The sequence below is a fragment of the Podarcis vaucheri genome (genome assembly GCF_965113315.1).
Source record: "Podarcis vaucheri genome assembly, chromosome: 10".
Taxonomy (NCBI): Eukaryota; Metazoa; Chordata; class Lepidosauria; order Squamata; family Lacertidae; genus Podarcis; species Podarcis vaucheri.
Genome location: NC_138748.1, coordinates 47,400,293 through 47,420,789, shown reverse-complemented (window position 1 = coordinate 47,420,789; position 20,497 = coordinate 47,400,293). Strand labels below are relative to the sequence as shown.

The 20,497-nt window shown below is 42.4% G+C and overlaps 1 protein-coding gene across 21 annotated transcripts in view; it reads right to left on the bottom strand.

The window, feature by feature from the left end:
* Positions 1-20,497, bottom strand: part of RBFOX2 (RNA binding fox-1 homolog 2) — a gene marked incomplete at its 5' end in the record, with an annotated part of 176,447 nt that overhangs the window by 84,805 nt on the left and 71,145 nt on the right. Inside the window, one exon of one of the 21 annotated variants that reach the window (XM_082240256.1) lies at positions 15,568-15,848. The exons of the other annotated variants lie outside the window; for them this stretch is intronic. Coding sequence (XP_082096382.1) covers positions 15,568-15,594 — 27 coding nt within the window. Of the gene's footprint in view, positions 1-15,567; positions 15,849-20,497 lie in introns of those variants that run through there. 21 annotated transcript variants of the gene reach the window in all.

Here is a 20,497-nt window from a genome sequence, read left to right as displayed (position 1 = left end):
TTGGCACCTAGCTTATAAATCTGAGTTTCTAACACTGTGGAGACCTGGCTTTCTGATGAGCATTCAGGGGAGCAACCGCAGCTGTGTAGACCAGAAGAATGCTCTTTGAGGACTTGGACTATGGATGGTACAACAAAGAGGGAACAATTGGGTCTCCATGTACTGCCACGCATGCATATCACATTTATGTTGTTGTCCCTGCCCACATGGGTCCAATATTTATATAAATACTTTACCAGTGCAAGAGAACTCAACAGGGGTGGGATTACTACACTACTAATGCTATGTGTGATTATGGCTTCAGTAAATTTTCAAGGACAACATATATAGGTGCAATGACACTCTCACACAGTGCTAATATTAAAATCACCTCTTTCTATGCTGGTAGAGTCTTTGTACTGATTCTGTCATTCTTCCCCTACATCTCTTTCAAGTTCCCATTAACTGCGCTAATGTTTTTCCTCTCCTCTTCTCATCAGAATCACCTTGCTTCTAACTGGTTATGCTCCCTTCTCCCACTCTCACCTTTGAATCTACATAGGTGCATCTCTACTGCATACAAAATGAGACCTGAATCCATGTGCCAGTTCCCTTTCCTTAGATTATGTGCTACCTCTGTATTAAGAAGCTGCCACCCAGACTCTGAGGAAAGGGCACCTTACAGCTGACAGATTTTTTTAACCCAATTTATTCTTATTTACCTGTGTTACATCCAGTTTTGATGCAAGATAGGAGAATGAAAAGTGCTAAGAATTGTACTGTTTGATGTAGGAGGTGTGGTGATTAGAAACTGAAGCAAAACTGGCTAAAACAATGGTTCAGTCTACCCTATACAAGCAAAACAATAACAGGGACTGTATAATGATTACATACGTAAATCTTAGTTGATTAGTTTTGTGAGTTGAAGTCAATTAATTAATTAATTCTGCACATGAGAAAAACAACAGGTCTAAGAAATTTGTTTTTAGATGATATGTCACAGAAGGCATCATAATAGATGAGGGATTTACCTCTTTTAAAATGGTTCTTAACTGCAGTTTTTATAAGCAATGCTATTAAAAAATATTTTAAAATGTTTAAAATCTGCTTACCCATCAAGAGAACCTTTATAGTTGATTAAAATGTTTTAACTGAATTGTAAATAACTAAATAGACTCACTAAACCCTCCAAGTGCCCCAAAATTCCAACAAAAATAAAGTCAACCAAAGATAGTTGCTGCAGACCAAAAATCTATATGTGAATACGGTCTCTAAAGCAGAATCTTGTTACTGTCATCATAGGATTAAAAAAAACACTCTCACTATCAATCCACAATAGATTACTGATCTTGAGTTGACATGCTTTTTAAAGTGATTTGTCAGAAACACTGGAAAGGACTTAGCATTCCATAAAATATACAAAGACTTCTTTTTATAAAAAGTGCACTGAACACACTTGCATGTGCACAAACTTACTCCCAAGTATGTCTCACATCACGCCCTGCACATTATCAGGTTGTGGCAGATACTGAAGGAAAAAACCAAAGAATTGTAGAGTTGGAAGGAACTACAAGGGTCATCTAGTCCAACCCTCTGCAGTGCAGAAATATTTTGCCCAATGTGGGGCTCAAACTCACAACCCTGAGATTAAGAGTCTCATGCTCCATCACCAGAGCTACAGAAACCAACTGTTGTGAAGCAGTCACTAAGTTTCTGTGTACGGTTTCCCCAACACTGTGCTAGCTGAGGCTGATGGGATTTGTAGTCCATATCATTTTGCAGGCACCAGATTGGGGACTGTTGGTGTCACCTTTTTATTGCAGACTAAACCGTAGCCTTCCTATACACTCTGTAGTTTTTAAATAACTAATGTTGTATTCTGTGGCTACCGTATAATGGATTCTTTTGCAAGTTAAGAGTGATTATTATTTCAAGTTGGAGAAGAGCAGGTCAGTGTTCTCTGGGGCACTTCCGGAGGCGGCGCGAAGCAAGCAATGGCGGTCCTCTTTGCGCTGCGAAGAGGGGCTCCGCAGAAAAGGGTCGTTCGCTGCGGCAAAGCGACGACCCACTAAGAAAAACCACGAGCAGAGTGAGCTCGTGGCCGTGGGATCCGGCGGGCACCTAGAGCGACCCCCAAAACGAAGAAGGGACCCCGTAAGGGGCTCCGGAAGCGCGGAGGGGAAGCGGTGCTGTGGATTCATCGCTCTTTCTGCGGGAGTGAAGCCGCGCGGCTGTTGCGGATGAGCGCCGACCTTTCTTCCTTTTACATTGGATTACAAACCAACTACTCGTGAGTAAGATTTACTCAAAATTGGATTACAAATTTATGAATTTGGCTGAAAGCGGGAGGCGAGAAAAAGGAAGTCCGTCTCCCGAGGATGCTAGTGATCAAAAGCAAAGATTTGACAAGCTGGAAGCAGTGCGGAGAGATTTTAAAGTGAGACATCATACGTTCGGAAAAGTCGGAAACTGAAGCAGGCAAGTTACTTTTATTTCCTTGCTATTTTCTGTACCTTATTTGGGGACTTTCTCCTCTGCTGGACTTTTCTAAATTCTAAAGACTTTAAAACCCCCAGTCCCGGACTTGCAGTGGGACAAAAGGCTACTTTGCGGATACACTTATAAATTTGAAATGGACACTTAGAGGCATTACTGTTGGATACAATTAAACAACTGTACTTTGCACCCTTTAAGAAACTTATGGCAACACTGTGAGAGCTCTGCTAGAGGGAAAAGGTCTTTTCCAAGGATCATCGTTAATTTACTTAACTTAAGGAACTTTAATGGCGTCTGAAATTTTGTTTCTTCTTCCCTGAATTGCAACATTACTCCCTCTAGTGGAACTTGGGACTTACAATTTCCTGAGAACCAACTTTGCTTTGTCTTTCTGTGGTTAGATTGTTTACGCTTGCGCCTGCCTTTCTCATGAAACTTTTGACAGTCTGACCTTGAATCCAAAGACAGGTGTGGAATGAGCGACAGGGTAAAAACAAGAGCTGCGTCGAAGGCAGGGAAAGGCAAACTGACACAAACAACCCTGTTTTCTCAGGGACGTAGATCTTCAGTCCCTGCTGTTTTACAGACTGCACCCTCGCCAACAACACCAGCTGAAGAAGCTGAACAACCAATAGGTGAGGATATGGCATCTGGAGGATCTAACACTCTTTTAGAGGAAATGTTACAACAATTCGCAATTTTGAACAAAAAAGTGGATGATCAAACTGCAAAAATTGACTTAGCCACATCTTCAATTACCAAACTTTCGGAACAGGTGGCCAAGCATTCACAAGATATTGGAAATTTAAACGACGCAACATCTGAAAATCGAAAATTGGCGGAGGCTGCGATTGGAAAAGCAGAGGCTGCAGCCAAAGGAGTGGAGGAACTGAAAGGAGAGGTAAGACCGCTCCACAAACATATTACAGACCAGCAGGCCTACCTGTCTTTGGTGGAACTGCGAAACAGGGAAAATAACCTGAGATTACGCTCTATCCCAGAGATTGAGAAAGAGGATTTGACCGGCTTTTTAACGGCAGAATTTTCCAAATTCTGGGGTATAAACCAAGACACAGATTTCAAAATAACGACTGCATTTAGATTGGGAAGAGTCGTTGGGAAGGACAGGCCTAGAGACTGTTTGATTATTTTAAGGACTAAACAGGAGAGAGACAAGCTACTTGATTTACACTTCAATAAAGCACTTGTGATCCAGGATAGAAGAGCACAAATTTACAAAGATATCCCTAAACAATTACTGGATCTAAGAGCCAACTACACTGACCTAACTGGACTTTTGAGAGGTAACGGAATACTTTACAGGTGGGAGTTCCCACAAGGTGTCTTATTTAAATACAAAGGAAAGAAGATAAAAATCAAAACGAAAGAGGATTGCCAGAAGTTCCTACACGATCACGGAGAAGACCTACAGAAAGGAGCAGCTATTTGGCCACCACCAGAGTTAGGGAAAGAGTTACCACCTTCGGACTCGGACAAAAAAGAGGACACCCCACAAGAGTAACAACAGATTGATACAAGATGTCTCTGCAGCTGTATAGTTGGAACATTAATGGCGCGAATTCCCCAGAAAAACGCAAACGGATCTTCCATATCCTAAAGAAAGAGAATTTGGATATAATTTGTTTGCAAGAAACCCATGTGACAAGGGTACACAGGAAGGTGTTAATAAATAAAAGATTAGGCCAAGAATTCATCTCATCAGACAGAGTCAAGAAGAGAGGCGTGGTGATTTACGCCAAAGAGACTCTTTCACCGAAATTTTTGTTTAAAGATGAACAAGGAAGAATCCTGGCTATTGAGATTTCGACCCAAGGAGAGAAAATTTTGATATTAGGAATTTATGCACCAAACGAGGGGAAATCAGAATTTTATAAGAAGCTGCATGAGACATTATTGGACTATCTGGACTATTCTAACATCATTATGATGGGAGACATGAATGGGGTTGTCTCTACTTTTATGGATAAGTCACAGAACCAGAATTTGACTAAAGATGGAAGACTACCAAAAACTTTCTTTGAATTAACTGACAATATGGATTTAATTGACTCATGGAGGACGAGAAACCCCCTAGGTAAAGAAGGAACTTTCTTTTCTGAGGCCCACCTGTCATGGACAAGGATCGACCAAATTTGGACAACTAGAGGGCTGGCACCTAAGACCACAAAAATAGAAATCTGCCCAAAGACTTGCTCCGACCATAACGCTCTGAAAATGGAAATGAGATTTACTACTGCCGACTCCTTCAGATGGAAAATGAATGACAACCTGCTAAGAGATCAAGAGATTGTAAAGAAGGCCCAAAAAGCTTTAAAGGACTATTTTGAAATCAACTTGAACACCTCGGTGGAAAAAAGAACAATCTGGGACGCGAGCAAAGCTGTTATGAGAGGGTTTCTGATACAACAGAATACGATTAAGAAAAAACTCTGGAATGGTAAAAAGGACAAGATATTGGAGAAGATAAGAGACGGCGAGAAAAAATTAAGATTAAACCCAAAATCCAAAGAGACTTTAAGAGAAATTAAATTCCACCAGTCACAATATGCGCAACTGATTAACCAAGAAGTGGAATGGAGAATTAAACAAATGAAACAAAGATCATTTGAATCGGCGAATAAATGTGGGAAACTGCTAGCTTGGCAGTTGAAAAAGAGACAAAAATTAAACTATGTTACCAATCTAGAAGTTGAAGGAAAGAACATTCAGAAACCGGGAGAAATTAGAAAGTGTTTCCAGAAATATTTTAAAAAGCTGTATACACAAGGACCCGAGGATGTAACCGAGATAGAACAATTTTTGAAAGAAAATGGTCTTCCAGAAATATCTCAAGAGAAGAGATCAACCTTGAATTGTAAAATAACACAACAAGAAATCGAGGATGCCATTCAGAATATGCAGCTGGGCAAATCTCCAGGACCTGATGGACTCACCTCCAAGTATTATAGGACGTTAAAAGACTATTTGATACAACCACTAGAGGAGGTTTGTAACCAGATTATGGGGGGAGGGAAGGCACCAGATACGTGGAAAGAAGCATTCATCACATTGATACCTAAAGTGGAAACTGAAAAGACTCAACTTAAGAACTACCGTCCCATCTCACTCCTAAATGTGGATTATAAAATATTTGCGGATATTCTGGCCAACAGATTAAAAAAAGTATTAAATGAGATAATCCATAAAGACCAGGCCGGCTTTCTCCCAGGCAGACATTTGTTTGACAATACCAGGAACATTATTGATATCTTGGAACTTTTACAAACAAATATTAACACCAAAGCAGTATTGATCTTTATTGATGCGGAGAAGGCCTTTGATAACATTTCCTGGAAATTTATGAAGAAAAATTTGGAAGGGATGGGAGTGGGAAGGGGGTTTGAGAATGGAATAGAAGCAATCTATTCAGAACAAAAAGCTAAGTTGATAGTGAACAATGTGGTGACAGAAGAACTTCATATTGAAAAAGGAACACGACAGGGATGCCCCCTATCCCCCTTATTGTTTATTTCAGTCCTGGAGGTTTTGCTGAACATGATAAGGGAGGATCGGCAGGTACAAGGAATACGGGTCGGAGCGAAACAATATAAACTGAAAGCATTTGCAGATGACCTGGTTTTAACACTACAGGAGCCAGAACCCAGTACAAAAAGAGTTTTAGAACTGATCCAGAAATTTGGTCGGGTGGCGGGTTTTAAGTTGAACAAGCAAAAAACTAAAGTCTTAGGGAAAAACTTGACGGCCATGGAAACAGAAGGGTTTCAGAAAGAGACAGAACTAAATATTGTTAAGAAAGTGAAATACCTGGGGGTCAATCTGTCTTCCAAGAATTTGAATCTATTTAAAGATAATTATGAGAAATGTTGGTTAGAAGTTAAAAAAGATTTAGAAATTTGGTCAAGACTGAAATTATCCTTGTTAGGCCGAATTGCAGCTATAAAGATGAACGTTTTGCCAAAGATGTTGTTTTTGTTTCAAGCCTTGCAGATTGTGGACAGAGTGGAATGCTTTGGAAAGTGGCAGAAGGACATTTCTAGGTTTGTCTGGCAGGGCAAAAAGCCCCGAATAAAGTTTAAGATATTAACTGATGCAAAAGAGAGAGGGGGGTTTGCCCTGCCGGACTTAAGGCTATACTATGAAGCGGCAGCCTTCTGCTGGATGAAAGATTGGATTCTATTAGAAAACACTGATGTCCTAGATCTGGAAGGCTTCAACAATTCGTTAGGTTGGCATGCGTACTTGTGGTATGACAAGGGTAAATCATATGGAATGTTTAAAAACCATATTGTCAGAAAAGCAATATATATGGTCTGGAAAAAATACAAAGACTTATTGGAAAGCAAAACTCCGAGGTGGATCTCACCAATAGAGGCCAAAGCTCGGAAAACAACCAATATGGAGGCTTATTGGCCGAAATATTGGGAAATAATAGAAAATATTGAAGGTAACTGGAGATTGCAGAGCTTTGAAAAACTAAAGGATAAGGTGCAAAATTGGCTGCATTATGCCCAAATTAATGAGGTTTTTAAGCTAGACAAAAAAACAGGTTTCCAGGTGGAAAAATCGAAACTTGAGACAGAGTTGCTTGAACCAAAGACCAAGTTATTATCGAGAATGTATAACTTGCTGCTTAAATGGAACACTCAAGATGAGACAGTTAAACCAGCAATGATAAAATGGGCTCAGGACATTGGTTATAATATTATGTCTGATGACTGGGAAAGGTTATGGACCACCGGTATGAAGTTTACTGCATGTAATGCTTTGAAAGAAAACATTATGAAAATGGTATACAGGTGGTACATGACCCCGGTTAAGCTAGCTAAGATTTACCATTTGTCCGATAACAAATGTTGGAAATGCAAGGAAGCTGAGGGAACATTCTTTCACCTCTGGTGGACCTGCCCAAGACTGAAGGCCTTCTGGGAAATGATCTATAATGAGTTAAAAAAGGTGTTTAAGTACACTTTTCCCAAGAAACCAGAGGCCTTCCTTCTGGGCATTGTCGGCCAGAAGGTGTCTAAAAAGGATAGAACTTTTTTTATGTACGCTACAACAGCAGCAAGAATTCTTATCGCTAAGCATTGGAAGATCCAAGATTTGCCCACACTGGAGGACTGGCACACGCAACTGATGAACTACATGGAATTAGCCGAGATGACTGCAAGGATTCGAGACTTGGGAGAAGAAGCAATGGAGGAGGACTGGAAAAAATTTAAAGACTATTTGCAAAAGTATTATAAGTTATATGAAACATAAGATGTCGTGTGATTGGGAATCTAGCTCCAGTAACAAAACTTAATTATTTATGAAATTTGACAAGATTTATGAAAGAATCAAGGTTTAAATGGGTAAAAACGATATTATGGTATATTGCTCAGAGTATATATTGATCAAGAGATTTAAATTTAAACTGTAATTGAAAATAGAAAGAAACATACGAAATAAGGATATAATTTGCTGATAAATTTATTGTTAAGAAATGCATTCTGCGAGGGATGGGGGAAGTCCAATGGAAATTTGAAATGAGTTATTGAAATGGTCGTGTTTTTCTTTTTCCTTTTTTTCTGGTCTTTTTTTTTTTTTTCTTACTTTTTGATCTCTTTGTTATTTTTGTAAAAAATGTAATAAAAATTATTATAAAAAAAAAAAAAAGGTCAGTGTTCTCTGGCTGATACAGCAAAGCCTAACTAAGCTAAGGAAGAGCATAACTAAGCCAGAACTAATAACTCAGCTGACAGAGTCCATTCTCCCTGCAGACATGACACCAGCAAGATCAACGGGTAGGGTCATTATGCACTTTAAAGAGAACCCAGAGAAAGGAAAAACAATTAAACAATTGCTCGTGGCAGGGTTAGAAATCCCTTAATTCCCACACCAGGGAATATTTGACCCTGCAATAACAACTCATAAGGTGCAACTAGCTCATACAGACTGGGAAGTAATTCTGCACTCCTAATGCAGCTCCTGTCATCTTGCGTGAGCATCATGACTTGGGTGTATATGGCTTGGCTAGAAAACCACAGCATCCCTCAGGGTAGCAGTGAGAATGGGGGATGGTTCACCAAAGTAAAAGATGTGGGAGGTAAGACTGTAGTGGCTTTGCTGAAGGAATTTGGAGGGAAACGTTTTAGGGGAGAAAAGGGCTGTGTTTGACAAGTGGAGAAGGGGGTGGTTTTCCAGGCACAGGTTTGCATTCTATGATTTACTCCCATTCAGTCAGAATACTTGATATTAACAAAGAGTTCAGCAGCTTGAAGAACTCTGCATCCATTTTAAAAAGCAGCTTCTGGGAATGTCAGTGCAAATATTATGCTTGAAAGGGTGCATTCAATGTATGGTAACGCCGCAGAAACTGCGGGGGCAGAGTAATAACTCCACACTTCTTAATTTACGGAGTCAACTAAAGTCAACTTGACTTAGACAATTTGGGTGACCTTGGCACATACACTTTTCTCTTTTTCTTTTTTTAAGATCAAAATATATTGAAGCAACCAGGCAAATAGAAAGAAATGGCAAAAAAAGCATAGAAGCTGGAGAGGAAGGAGGAAGCAGCTGCAGCTGACAGCAAATCAGCTCCCTATTGGTCAGAAATGCCCACATATACATATCATGTCCTCCAATTACTTTTCTCACAAGCAGGCCAAGCTTTCCAATTAGAAGATGCACAGTATTAATTCACTGTAATCTCAGCCATCATGAAGAACTCATGCTTTTATCAGTATAGCCAGAAGATGTGCTTCCACAGGGAGCCATCATGTGCCTTTATCTGTAAATGACTCTGGCCAACTCTCCACAGTCCATTAAGCTAATAAATCATGTTGGGACCTCTTCTTCAAAGGATATCGAACCAATACTTTGCATGTTTGCAACAGTATTAATCTAATGGCTGCAGCAGACTTTCCAGCGAAACAGCCAGAAATAGAACCCTGATCTACCAATCCCCAGTCCTGAGCTCTATCTTTCTAAGCCACCTTATTTCCACAACTAGAAATCTATTAAATTGCTACAGCTTACTCTTGGGACACAGATTTGAGCAAATGGCACTGGTGTATCAGATTCCCCTTTATACAACTTCCCAGCTTAGGCTCATTAAAAGCAGCTTCCGACTTCCTGAGACTATGGAGCAACAAGGGCATAAAACAATCTGTCCTGATCCAGACCCGTTTAAAATCCCCAGCAAGGAGGGATTTCAAGGATTCCCTCTAGGATCTGGCATGCCTAGGCCACCTGTAAGTAGTTTTCTTCAAGCTGCAATTAACAGGTTTTAATATATCCCTACATTTCAGGCAAGGGTGCTATTGTTCATTTCCTCTTAGAAAAGTGGCCTGCAGGTATGGGTTTTTCCCAGCAGCAGCAGCAGAATGCCTTTATTACACTTCTCCGAAATCAGCTGGATTGTTTGAATTTAAATTATTAAGTCAATCGCCTGCACTTAACCACAATATCTAAACATTTCTAAAAGATGAAGTCAAACTAGTATGATCATTAGGAAGATCTAGTGCGACAGGAAGAAAAAAAAAGGGGGGGACAATGTTGTCTACACAAGGGAGCCCTGTAGCACATGGAATAGATATAAACCCAGATGGTTCAAAACAATGCATGCCACATGCTATAGCACCAATTAACTTTTAGCAAAACCCTATGCCATACCAGGGACCATTGGTAAAGTCGACTGAAGGTCAAACTCAGACAATGAGATGATTTGACAGTGACAATCTTTACTGAGAAGGAAGCAGATTAGTGTGAATTCTGCCATCAAAAACAAGGGAGGAAAATGAAACTGCATCAGGAAAGGCCTTATTTCAAGTGTACATGATAACCATGATAAAGGGTGAATTATAACACAGAAAAGTGCTTGAGAGTGTTAGCAGATATAAGGGGAAACTTACATAAGGGGGAAAGAATAAGAAGAGCATGCAATACATTACAGTGGTGCCCCGCAAGACGAAATTAATTCGTTCCGCAATTTTTGCCGTCTAACGAATTTTTCTTCTTGCGAAGCACGGTTTAAACGGTTTAACAAAGTCGCAAGACGTTTTCGTCTTGCGAAGCAAGCCCATAGGGGAATTCGTCTTGCGAGGCAAATCGCGAATGAAAAAACCTTTCGTCTAGCGAGTTTTTTGTCTTGCGAGGCATTCGTCTTGCGGGGCACCACTGTACTTGTAGTGTAGGCAGGCAGAGAATGAGAATAATCCTGCAACATATTGCAAGGGGAGCAGCAGCAACTGTCTTGAATGTGTGTATTTTAAGTATAAACAAAGGAGATAATTTCATATAAGAGAATGCTTATGGTTAGTACAAGCTAACCAACACCCTTGCAACTGTCCCCATTCTACATACAGCACCTACCCTAGTCCCATTATAAGGCTAACAAAGATGCATTCACTGGCCTGGCTATGACTGTAGGGTGAGCAGGGGAAGATCATAAAACAGATATGGGCAAGGGAGAAGATGGAGGGATGGTAAGCACACACAGCCTCTAATGAATCAGAACACTGCCAAGCAGAACGCTGCACAGATTTAAATCAAATCTCCATTTAAGGAACTCCTGCATTCGTGCTTTTATAAAAAGCAGGCTGGGATTGCAGTGTCTGGCTACAGTTGTTTGTCACAGGCTGGCGTGGGGCCTGGCAAGGAACGGGTTATAATGGAGGGGGAAGCAAAGGAAAGAGGGGGGGAGAGAGAATGGTTGGAAAATATGAAGCAGCTGCTGGTTCGTTTAAAAAAAAACACACCAAAAAACCGGAGCGAGTCTGAAATCCATAAAACCAACACCTCTCTGAGTTCTGGGCACAGAGCAGCTAGTCGAGCACATGCCAACATAAACGGTGCTAGCTGGAGCCCCCCCCCTACCCCAAGAATGGGGGTGGAGAGCTGTGGGGGGGGTGCTGCTGACAGAATGGAGTCAAATCATTTCAGAGGGTTTACAAAATGGAGACAAATAATCCTTCAAGGAGATCCTGAACTTCCAGAAAAGAGAAATGCCAGCCGCCCTGCCCTCTCGGAATGCTACTACCTCTTCCCCACCAGGAAGGGCAAAAGTGCCACTCCCCAGCTTGCGGCTCATTCAGCAAGGCATAGCTTTGAAAGGAGCAGCAGCAGCTCTCCTCCGTCTGCTTTTAATTACAGAGAGCATCCCCTCCCCCTACCTAAAGAGTAGGAACTGTAAGCAGGCAGGAGCCCAGGTGAAAGACTCCATTTCTCCAAGCAGGAGGGGAGGGGGAGCAGACAATGGAATGAGTGATTCATTGCACAGGAACACACTCCAGAACGGGCTACTGCCACATGGGCTTGCTGAACAGCTTTAAAGGGGCAGCACACCCTTTTCTGTTCTCCTGGAAGCTCAGTACAGTACCTACCCCCTCTTTCTCATCTCTGATTGGAAACAGATACTGAATAAAACGCCAGCAAGGCACTGGGCTGTCCAAGAAAGAAAGGGAGGGCGTTTTTGTTCTCCAGACGCTAGTAATTTCAAAGTATAGCCAAAAAAAGGAAACTCCTTTAACATATATAATTCCCTCTCTCTCCACTTTCCATTTCATCTGCAGGACTATCTGGGCTGAGTTCAGGCTAAATTCACCTAAATGAGGCCTAAGGAACAAATCTGGGGCACTTTTGTGATGAAGGTTTCACACATAATTAGAAACATGGGGCTCTTATTTTTAAAGCATTCCAGCCAACAAATGCTATTTTAGTACCAGCTTCAGTTCTCTGCATCTATTTTAATGGTACTTCACTGATGAAGTGTACTTATACATTGACACACTGTAAATGCAGAAATACAAATTAAATTGTCATCGTTTCGAGTGCATGTGGCAAATTCTGTAACACTTCCCTACTGCCTCTCAATGCAGTCTTAGACATATGACCATACTGTACAGGAGTGAACCAAGAGGCATTCACTCCATCCCCTCCCACTGGAGCACACATCCCCAGAAGAGACCGTTTATATCAGCAGTAGTACACCACCAGTATGCTGTGCAAATGGTACTATTCTCTTACCCAAAAAAAAAGTATCTGAACATCTTTGGACACAGAAGCTTATCCCATTCACCAAAGTAATTAGAGCAACTAATATGGTTAGAGCAACTAATTTGGTTCTTGCTCATGGAAACATACTCTGAAAAGAGCCAATCTAGCTGGTGTCATAATACTAACCAAAAATGCTTGTGTACATGAGGCTCCAGCAACTGATGCGTTCAAAAGACTCCAAAAGCAATTGATGTCACGAAGCCCCACTGAGACATGACTTATGATCAGCAGTTCTAAACACAACTGCCAAAGTCTGGATTACAAGAATGTGTGCACCTTCAGGAATTATTCCATAATAGAATGTCACCTTAAATCTTTTTTGCAGCACAGTGCCGTCCAGTTGATTGGAACTACAAAGCCCATCAAATCTAGTCATCATGGACAGGGATGATGGGAGCTATAGTTCAAATCATCTGGAGAGTATCATGTTGGGGAAAGCTGTCCTAAAGGTAAAAAAAAGCACTTAGGATAAACCAAGGAAGTCAATTCTCTCATATAGCCATGCTAACTCATTCAACCAAAACACTGCTTTCTTAATGTGGGATTCCAGATAAACATTATATTTATCAGGTTGTTTGTGCAATTAAAGTATAAATATGGCACAAACATTCAAAACCAAATTGGAAATTATATATTGTATACTGTGGTCCTAGACTCCCATTAGCCCCAGCCAGCATGGCCAATGCTCAGGTATGATGCGAGTTGTAGTCCAGAAATATGTGGAGGAATATAGGTTCCATGCCCCTGTTATGTACACTAAGGTTAGGGTCACAAAGCCAAGGCTAGTTAAGAATGGTCTTTCTTGAGTCTTAATATCAGCTTCTACTACCTTCTCTCTTCTCTAGGACAAACAGAACAGACTTTCCTCAGCCCATGCATGTGGGAGTCCTCTAAGCTTCCTTGATAAGCTTATAAGCCTTTTCACTTTCTGTGCACATGACAAGAATATCAACATATGCCTATCTTTACTCCAGGATTTCTTGGACAGTTCTATATGTTAATCATGAGTTCAGACCTACGAAAAGCAGCTATACAAATGTGGAACCATACATACACTGCACAATGCCTATGTATGGGGGGGAAAGCTAAACACACATTAAATAAAGCACACACCAGGTTTCATATGCCCAACAACGCTTATTATATAAGAACATGAGCTACAATGAAAAGAAAAAAATCTAACTACAAAAATACTGAGAAGGCCTTTGGATGATGTTGCTGAGCAGCCTCCCCAATGTGGTGTTGCCAAAATGCTTTAGGCTACAACTCTCATCAGCCCTAGTCTCCATAATCATGCTGACTGGGGCTGATGGGAGTTGTAGTCCAAAATATCTGGAGTACAGCAGGTGGAGGAAGCCTGTCCTAGAGAGAATCCCTTGAAACTGTTATTTGTCCCAATACAAGTATCATAGATATTTTTTTTTTTTTTACAGTAATGAGAGTCGGTAGTAAAGAGGAAGAGCTGCAATGGGCCCTTGAATGGCTAGATATTCCTGCCTTTGAACCACTAAAATCAATGCAAGTCTGAGGGCTGAAGAAGTCAAGCTGGTACCAGGCTTGTAGCAACCTCCTTCTGAGCCAGTCATCTGGAATATAGTCCTCCCTGAAGTCGGTCATGCATGATCTCATCAAAGCTTAACAGAGATTTAATTTAAAATAACAGTGATGCATATATGTGTGATATTACAAAATTTACATGTCAAATGATGCAAGATTCCAAAGAATGTATCAAATCTGTATGATTAAAAGTTTACTAAAAAAAATTGCCTTGGGAATATCCCCCCCCCAAAGGTACCCATCTCTGCATGGCACTGCAGGGCATTATATAACTGCAAACAGTAAAGAAGTCTGGCTCTAATGATGTTGCTTCCTGACCTCCTCTGTTTACTGCCCCCCCTTGTTGAATTCTCTTAATTCCTATACTACCTTTCTATGTCAACTTGGGAGATTTCCATGCTTTCTTTAAAAACAAAAAAACACCTCCTTCCCACTCGCCAAGGCTCTAAATGACAAGCAGCATCAGATAACATCCCTTGCTGAGCAGGAAAAATGACTGCTCTTCAACACTGGGCAAATTCCCTGAGAAATCCTCACCTGCCTTCAGTGCCAACACTGTTTCCTTGGGAAATTATAGGCAGCTGCCTTCCTGTGTCTATGCCTAGCTGAAACATACCTCACAGCTTGGAGGGCATTCAGCTTAGACAAGACACCTGGGGAAATGGTTGGGGTGGGGGGTGTTTACCTTTGTTTGTCCCAAAGAAGTCATTAAAACGCAGGTTGAGCCAAACCTGCAAGAAGACCTGCATATGCCCCCCATTGCACCGCTGCTATGCAGGGGGTGGGGTGTTAAGAGAAGGTAGAATTGATGAGTAAAACAGAATGAACCTCAAGGATCATATCACACTATGGCCACTACATACGGCTGCATATCATTAGTTGGTTCCCGGAGGAAACCTAAGCTGCTAAGAGCAAGAATGAACAAATGAATAAATAAACAAACAAACAAATACCCCAAACCTAATATTAGGAACGCATGCCAGCATGGAAGCGATTCATTCTGAAAAGAAACTCAGAATCCAATCCTCTAGCAGCCTCATGCAAACTGCACCAGGACCCCAGGGAGAAGGAAGCCCCTCGTGCCATTGCAATTTGGTAGCAAAGCCCTCCGTACCTCTGCAGTCCCTCTCCCCCCCTCCCCCTCCAAGCCAAGACAAAGAGGTAGACAAATCCCCACAGGGTCTTTCCTGAGCTGCAGCTGCACAGCACAGGAAACAGGAATTTGCTATGGAGCAGAATGAACAGGGATGGCTGCGCGCACACATACACACACACACACTCCCATGTACGGCAATCTTCCCGCAGCTTAGAGCGAACGTTATAAGGCGGCACCATTTTTATTTTATTTTGTTGCTCTTTCCCCCCCTGCAGGAGGCGAAGCCGCTGCAAGACACTCCCGTTTCCCCGTGCTCGGAGTTGTGCGGGGATGGCAGGGGCCGCGGCGCAGGCAGCAACAGCACCACAGAAACGCAGCCTTACCTGAGTGACCATTTTCTTTTTCTCCATAAACCAAAACGGGGGGAGGGAGGTGTTGGAGAAAGGGGAAAGAAAGACCCTTCCGCCAGGTGGGGCTGTGGCAGAACCCTTTGCCTATTTGCTTTGCGCCCCGTCTCCGAATGGCGACCCAGAGGGGGGAGCGGGGGGTTCCCCTTGATCCTGGTTTTCCTCCCTTTCTTCTCTCGTGTTTCTTCCTTTCTTTTCTCTTCCTCTCTGGCTGTCTCTCCCCCGCCCGCCCTCTCCGCAGCTCCCTCCCATATCTCAGCCAGATGGCGGCTGGAAGTCCCTCCCCCGAATGCCTAAGGTAATTAATCAGAGCCAAGGCCCGCCTCCTCCTCCTCCTCCCCGTCCCCCGTCCCCGCCTGGACGCTTGCAGAGCCAGTTCGGAGTCAAGCAGAGGGGCCTCTGGGATACTGCTGGCATCCTCTTTCCGGGCTTTGCGCGCCGACGGGTATAGGATTACTCGGGCCGCGGTGGGAGCGCGGGCGGGCGCCAGAGCCTCGATCCAGTCAAGGAGGCGTAGGCAGCACAGCTCCGGGTAACAAAAGAGCTGGAAGCCCTTCCAGCTGCCCGGGCACGCTTGCACATGGCGGGCGGAACTCTCTTCTACACAAAAGGAATACCTGCAATGTCACCTCCGCGCACCTTGGACACGGGCAATGTCGTCCTAAGATGAAACCCTAACTGAACTCGGCGCCCATTAGGGCGGATGGCTTTGCTGCTTTTTTCTCTTCTCTCAAGGCAGAGCTTCTTCCAGCCCAAGTGATATTAATAAACAGAGAAAGAGAACTGGCAATGTGGGAGAGAGAGAGAGCGCGCGCTTAAATCTGAAAGGAGCAAACGCCCCGGAAAATATGGTTTTGCTTGGTGTGGTTTTGGTTGATCCAATATAGTTTTTGATGCTGAAATGAACGTGGCTACAGGGCTCCCCCAAGAAGACGCCTGACTGTGGCTTCTGCTTTCTTTGCTTACATTCATATGCCACCACACAGTTAGAGCTCGGTTGGTAGCATTCAATAAAAAATATTAAATCAGAATTGTAAATTTACAAATACAGCATCCCACCACAGGTTGTTTTTTGTTGTTGTTGTTTTTATGTTGTACATCACCCTGTGATCTTTGGTTGAAGTGCGGTATAGAAATTTAATAAATAATAATTTGTATTCTCACGCTCTTTTGCGTTTATGGAAAAAAATACTGTGTGTCTGATTATGTATTAGATCCAGAATTACAGTTACCCTAGTAACTTGATATATGCGCACATCCCCAGAGGGAATCCTGGTTCTTTTTTTAAAAAAAAGTTTATTATTCATTTTATTTTATTTTTTTAAAAGCAGCTCATATTATGAACACTGGAGCTTAAACAGGGCAAAATTAATGAAAATTTATTTTAAAAAACAAAGCTGATGCATATGCAATCTGTGGGACTCTCATCCAAACACCATTTTTTCAGTAGAGGAAGCAGAAAAGTACTCTTTTTTGTGTGGTGTACACACACACACCCCTCATATATCTCCTTTCCGCCTAGTTTAATGTACAGTATCAAAACCTCAAGCTGCACCACACCACCACCATTTCCTACAACTATGGAATAATGACATGCAGAGCAACCACATATTGTAATACCAGCAGAAAGAAGTAGGAAAAGGCATTGCAGATGCTAGAAATCAACTCCAAATAGTGGCAAATGCAACCAACAGAAATGCTGTATATACTACCATTTTACATTTATGCTCCTTCCTTGGATGAGAGCATTGTCTAGTTAGTCCAGGGGCGGGGAACATTTTTCAGCCTGAAGGGCCACAACTTTCCAGAGACCATATGCCAGCAATAGGTGGAGCGCGATGAAAAGTAGGTGGAACAAAGAAATGCAAATTATACCTTTTGTACAGTGGGCTGGTTTCTACACTTTGCCCCTTCTATCCTCCACTCAGGCAAGCAAGAGGCATTAGAAGTGAATGCCAAGTGTAGCAAGGCAGTAGACACAAGATCAGCTTCACCACCAGAGGAGAAATACTAAGGTCAGGGGGAGGGGGCCAAAAGTGCTAGTTGGCTCATGCAGTGACCAGGCTATCAGTCCATGAAACAGTCCTGCTGACCAGCTGAAGTGTGCCTGAATGGTGGCGGGCACAATTCCCTCCTGTTGTAGATGGGCCCTGGATTCAAATCAAGGGCATTCAGAATGTAAACCACAAGATTGCTCCTCCTGCATTCCCTGTGCTTGCTCCTACAATTTATGATTAGGTATTGGGTTGGGGACAGGGGTGGAGAGACAAATGCCCCATAAAGTGTGTGATTGCAGCATGGCTGCTGCTGCAGCTGAACAGTTAGGAAGCCATTCTGCTCTGTTCTTGGTTTTTTTTTCTGCCCCACCCTGCCCCCATCTAGTTCAGCATCCTGTTCCCACAGTGGCCAACATCAGTGGGAAACCTGCAAGCAGGAAGTGAACACAAGAGCCCTCCCCTCCTCATAGCTGTCAACCTTCCCTTTTTTTGCGGGAAATTCCCTTATTCCAGCGCCATTTCCTGCTGCTTCCCGCTGCTATCCTGGATTGTTAGTTATCCCGTAGACTGTCCCGGGGACAGGTGAGGCTGCTGATCCCTTATTTTTGAGGCTCCCTGGGACAGGTGAGACTGCTGATCCCTTATTTTCAAATCTGAAAGTTGACAGCTATGCCCCTCCTGCAGTTCCCAGAAACTGGTATTCAGAAACATTACCGTCTCCGACCACGAAGGCAGAGCATAAACTTGATAACCTTCTCTTCCATGAATTTGTCTAATCCTCTTTTAAGGCCATCCAAGCTGGTGTCCACGGCTGCCTCCACAAGTTTCATAGGTTAACTATGCACTGTGTGAACTACTTCGTTGTATCTGCCCTGAAACTTCCAACATTCCAATGATGGCCATATATATTGCAGTGTTATAAGAGAGGGAGAATATGTTTTCTCTCTCCTCTTTCTCTTTTTATAAACTCCTATTGTGTCGACTCTTGCTCGCCTTTTCTCTGCACTAAAAAGTCCCGAATGCGGCAACCTTTCCTCATAGGGGAATCATTTTGGTTGCCCTTTTCTTAAACTTTTCCAATTCTACAATATCCTTTTTGAACTCACGTGACCAGAACTACACACAGTATTCCAAAAGCAGATGAACGATATATATTTTTATAATAGAATTATATCAGCAGTTTTATTTTCAGTTCCTTTCCTAATGATCCTGAGCATGGAATTGGCCTTTTTCAGAGCTACCACACACCGCAGTTGTTGACATCTTCATTCAGCTATCTGCTACAACCCCAGGGTCTTATCACCACCAGTTGAAACCCCATGTGAAATTAAGATTAATTTTTGTGTGTGCCAAAATGCATAATAGTCCACTTGTTTGCATTGAACTGCATTTGCCTTTGCTATATTACTTCCCATCCACCTCTCAGTCTGAAGAGGTCCTTTTGGAGCTCTTCACAATCTCTTTTTGTTTTAATGATCCTGTGAGAACTACATCCACAGGATCAGTCGAGGCCATTTTGGAGGGAAACCAGTACGCAGTGGCAGAAGAAGACAAGCACACACTTCATGAAATCAAAACATTCTTCAACACCTTCACTGAAGAGATGACTCTCATGGTGGTGTTAATGGACAGTGCTGTGCAAGTTCCATCAACAGCAGTGCTCTCTGAGATTTATTCTATTTTAAGCTCTGCCTAACGAGCAAACATACTCAGACTCAACTCCAATGAAAGTGCATTATTAAAAGGCAACGCCATGAATTTTAATCTAGTCTGAAAGTTATGGAGTTACAGATAACTGTGGCAAAAATACTAGCATGAAACCTGCTGCATGGGACCAGTTGGTAAAACAATATTTGGGCCCTGGCATGCTCTGGTCCATGGGGTCACGAAGAGTCAGACACGACTAAACGATTAAACAACAACAAATTTAGAGGGAAAGAACCATAGAGTCAATTCTACAAAGGTGATGTGATTCACACTGGGAGGTAAAATTCAGATTGTCTCTATAAATAATTGTTTCTTGTGGGGGGGGGAAACCCCTACACATCACAACTCTGCCTTCATCTGTTCAAAAGATGAATAGCATGTATCCTAAAGAAAAGCCTGCATCTGAACAGGCAGCCTTGACGTGTGTGCTTATTCTGTCAAAGTACATAAATCTATAGTAGCTTTTAGCACTATGCTAGATAATTCACAAGTAAAAAACAAGCAAGGTGGAAGCAATTTTTATACTCAAGCTTGGGAAAAGACACTCACAAGATGCAGGGTTTGTGGTGGGTGGTGGGGTTGAGGGGGAAAGGCACCAAAAATATCCAAGGGCACAGCATCCTGTTAATTGCTTTGCTCCCTCACACCTTTAAAAAGACACACCAGTATGTTGAACTAAGGCAACTCAGCTTTCACACTCACTCTATGTTCACATCTTCAAAGCCACTCCCCTTTCCTACCAATCCTTTAATAATAAAAAAATTGTTGTCCAATGCACAACAACAAAAAGAGCAAGACCACCAATTTCACTGCCCTAGTATCTGCCATGCAGCTACCACTCCCTTTGGGATAGATCTATTCCTTAGACCAGGGATGGGAAACTTCTTCTTTGGAGGGTCACATTCAATTGGCTGTAAGTCTGTTGGGGGTCACTTGCTGGTCATGCCATGGTAGAGCCTGCGGTGGGTGGGCACCCTTCTCTCTTTCTCTGAAATCCTGTCACTGTGTGTTGTCACAGTTCCCCCAAAGGGCTTTCCCTTCCACAGCCACCCTCCTTCTGTCAGTCTCATCTTTCTTCTCTACTTCTCCACTCTCCTTCTTTCCAGCTCAACATCCCTCTGCCCATGAAGCAACAGTCTCCACATCCCTCTCTGAGTCTCACACCCAGGAATTGGAAGAGAAAAGGGACAGTCCTTAGAAGC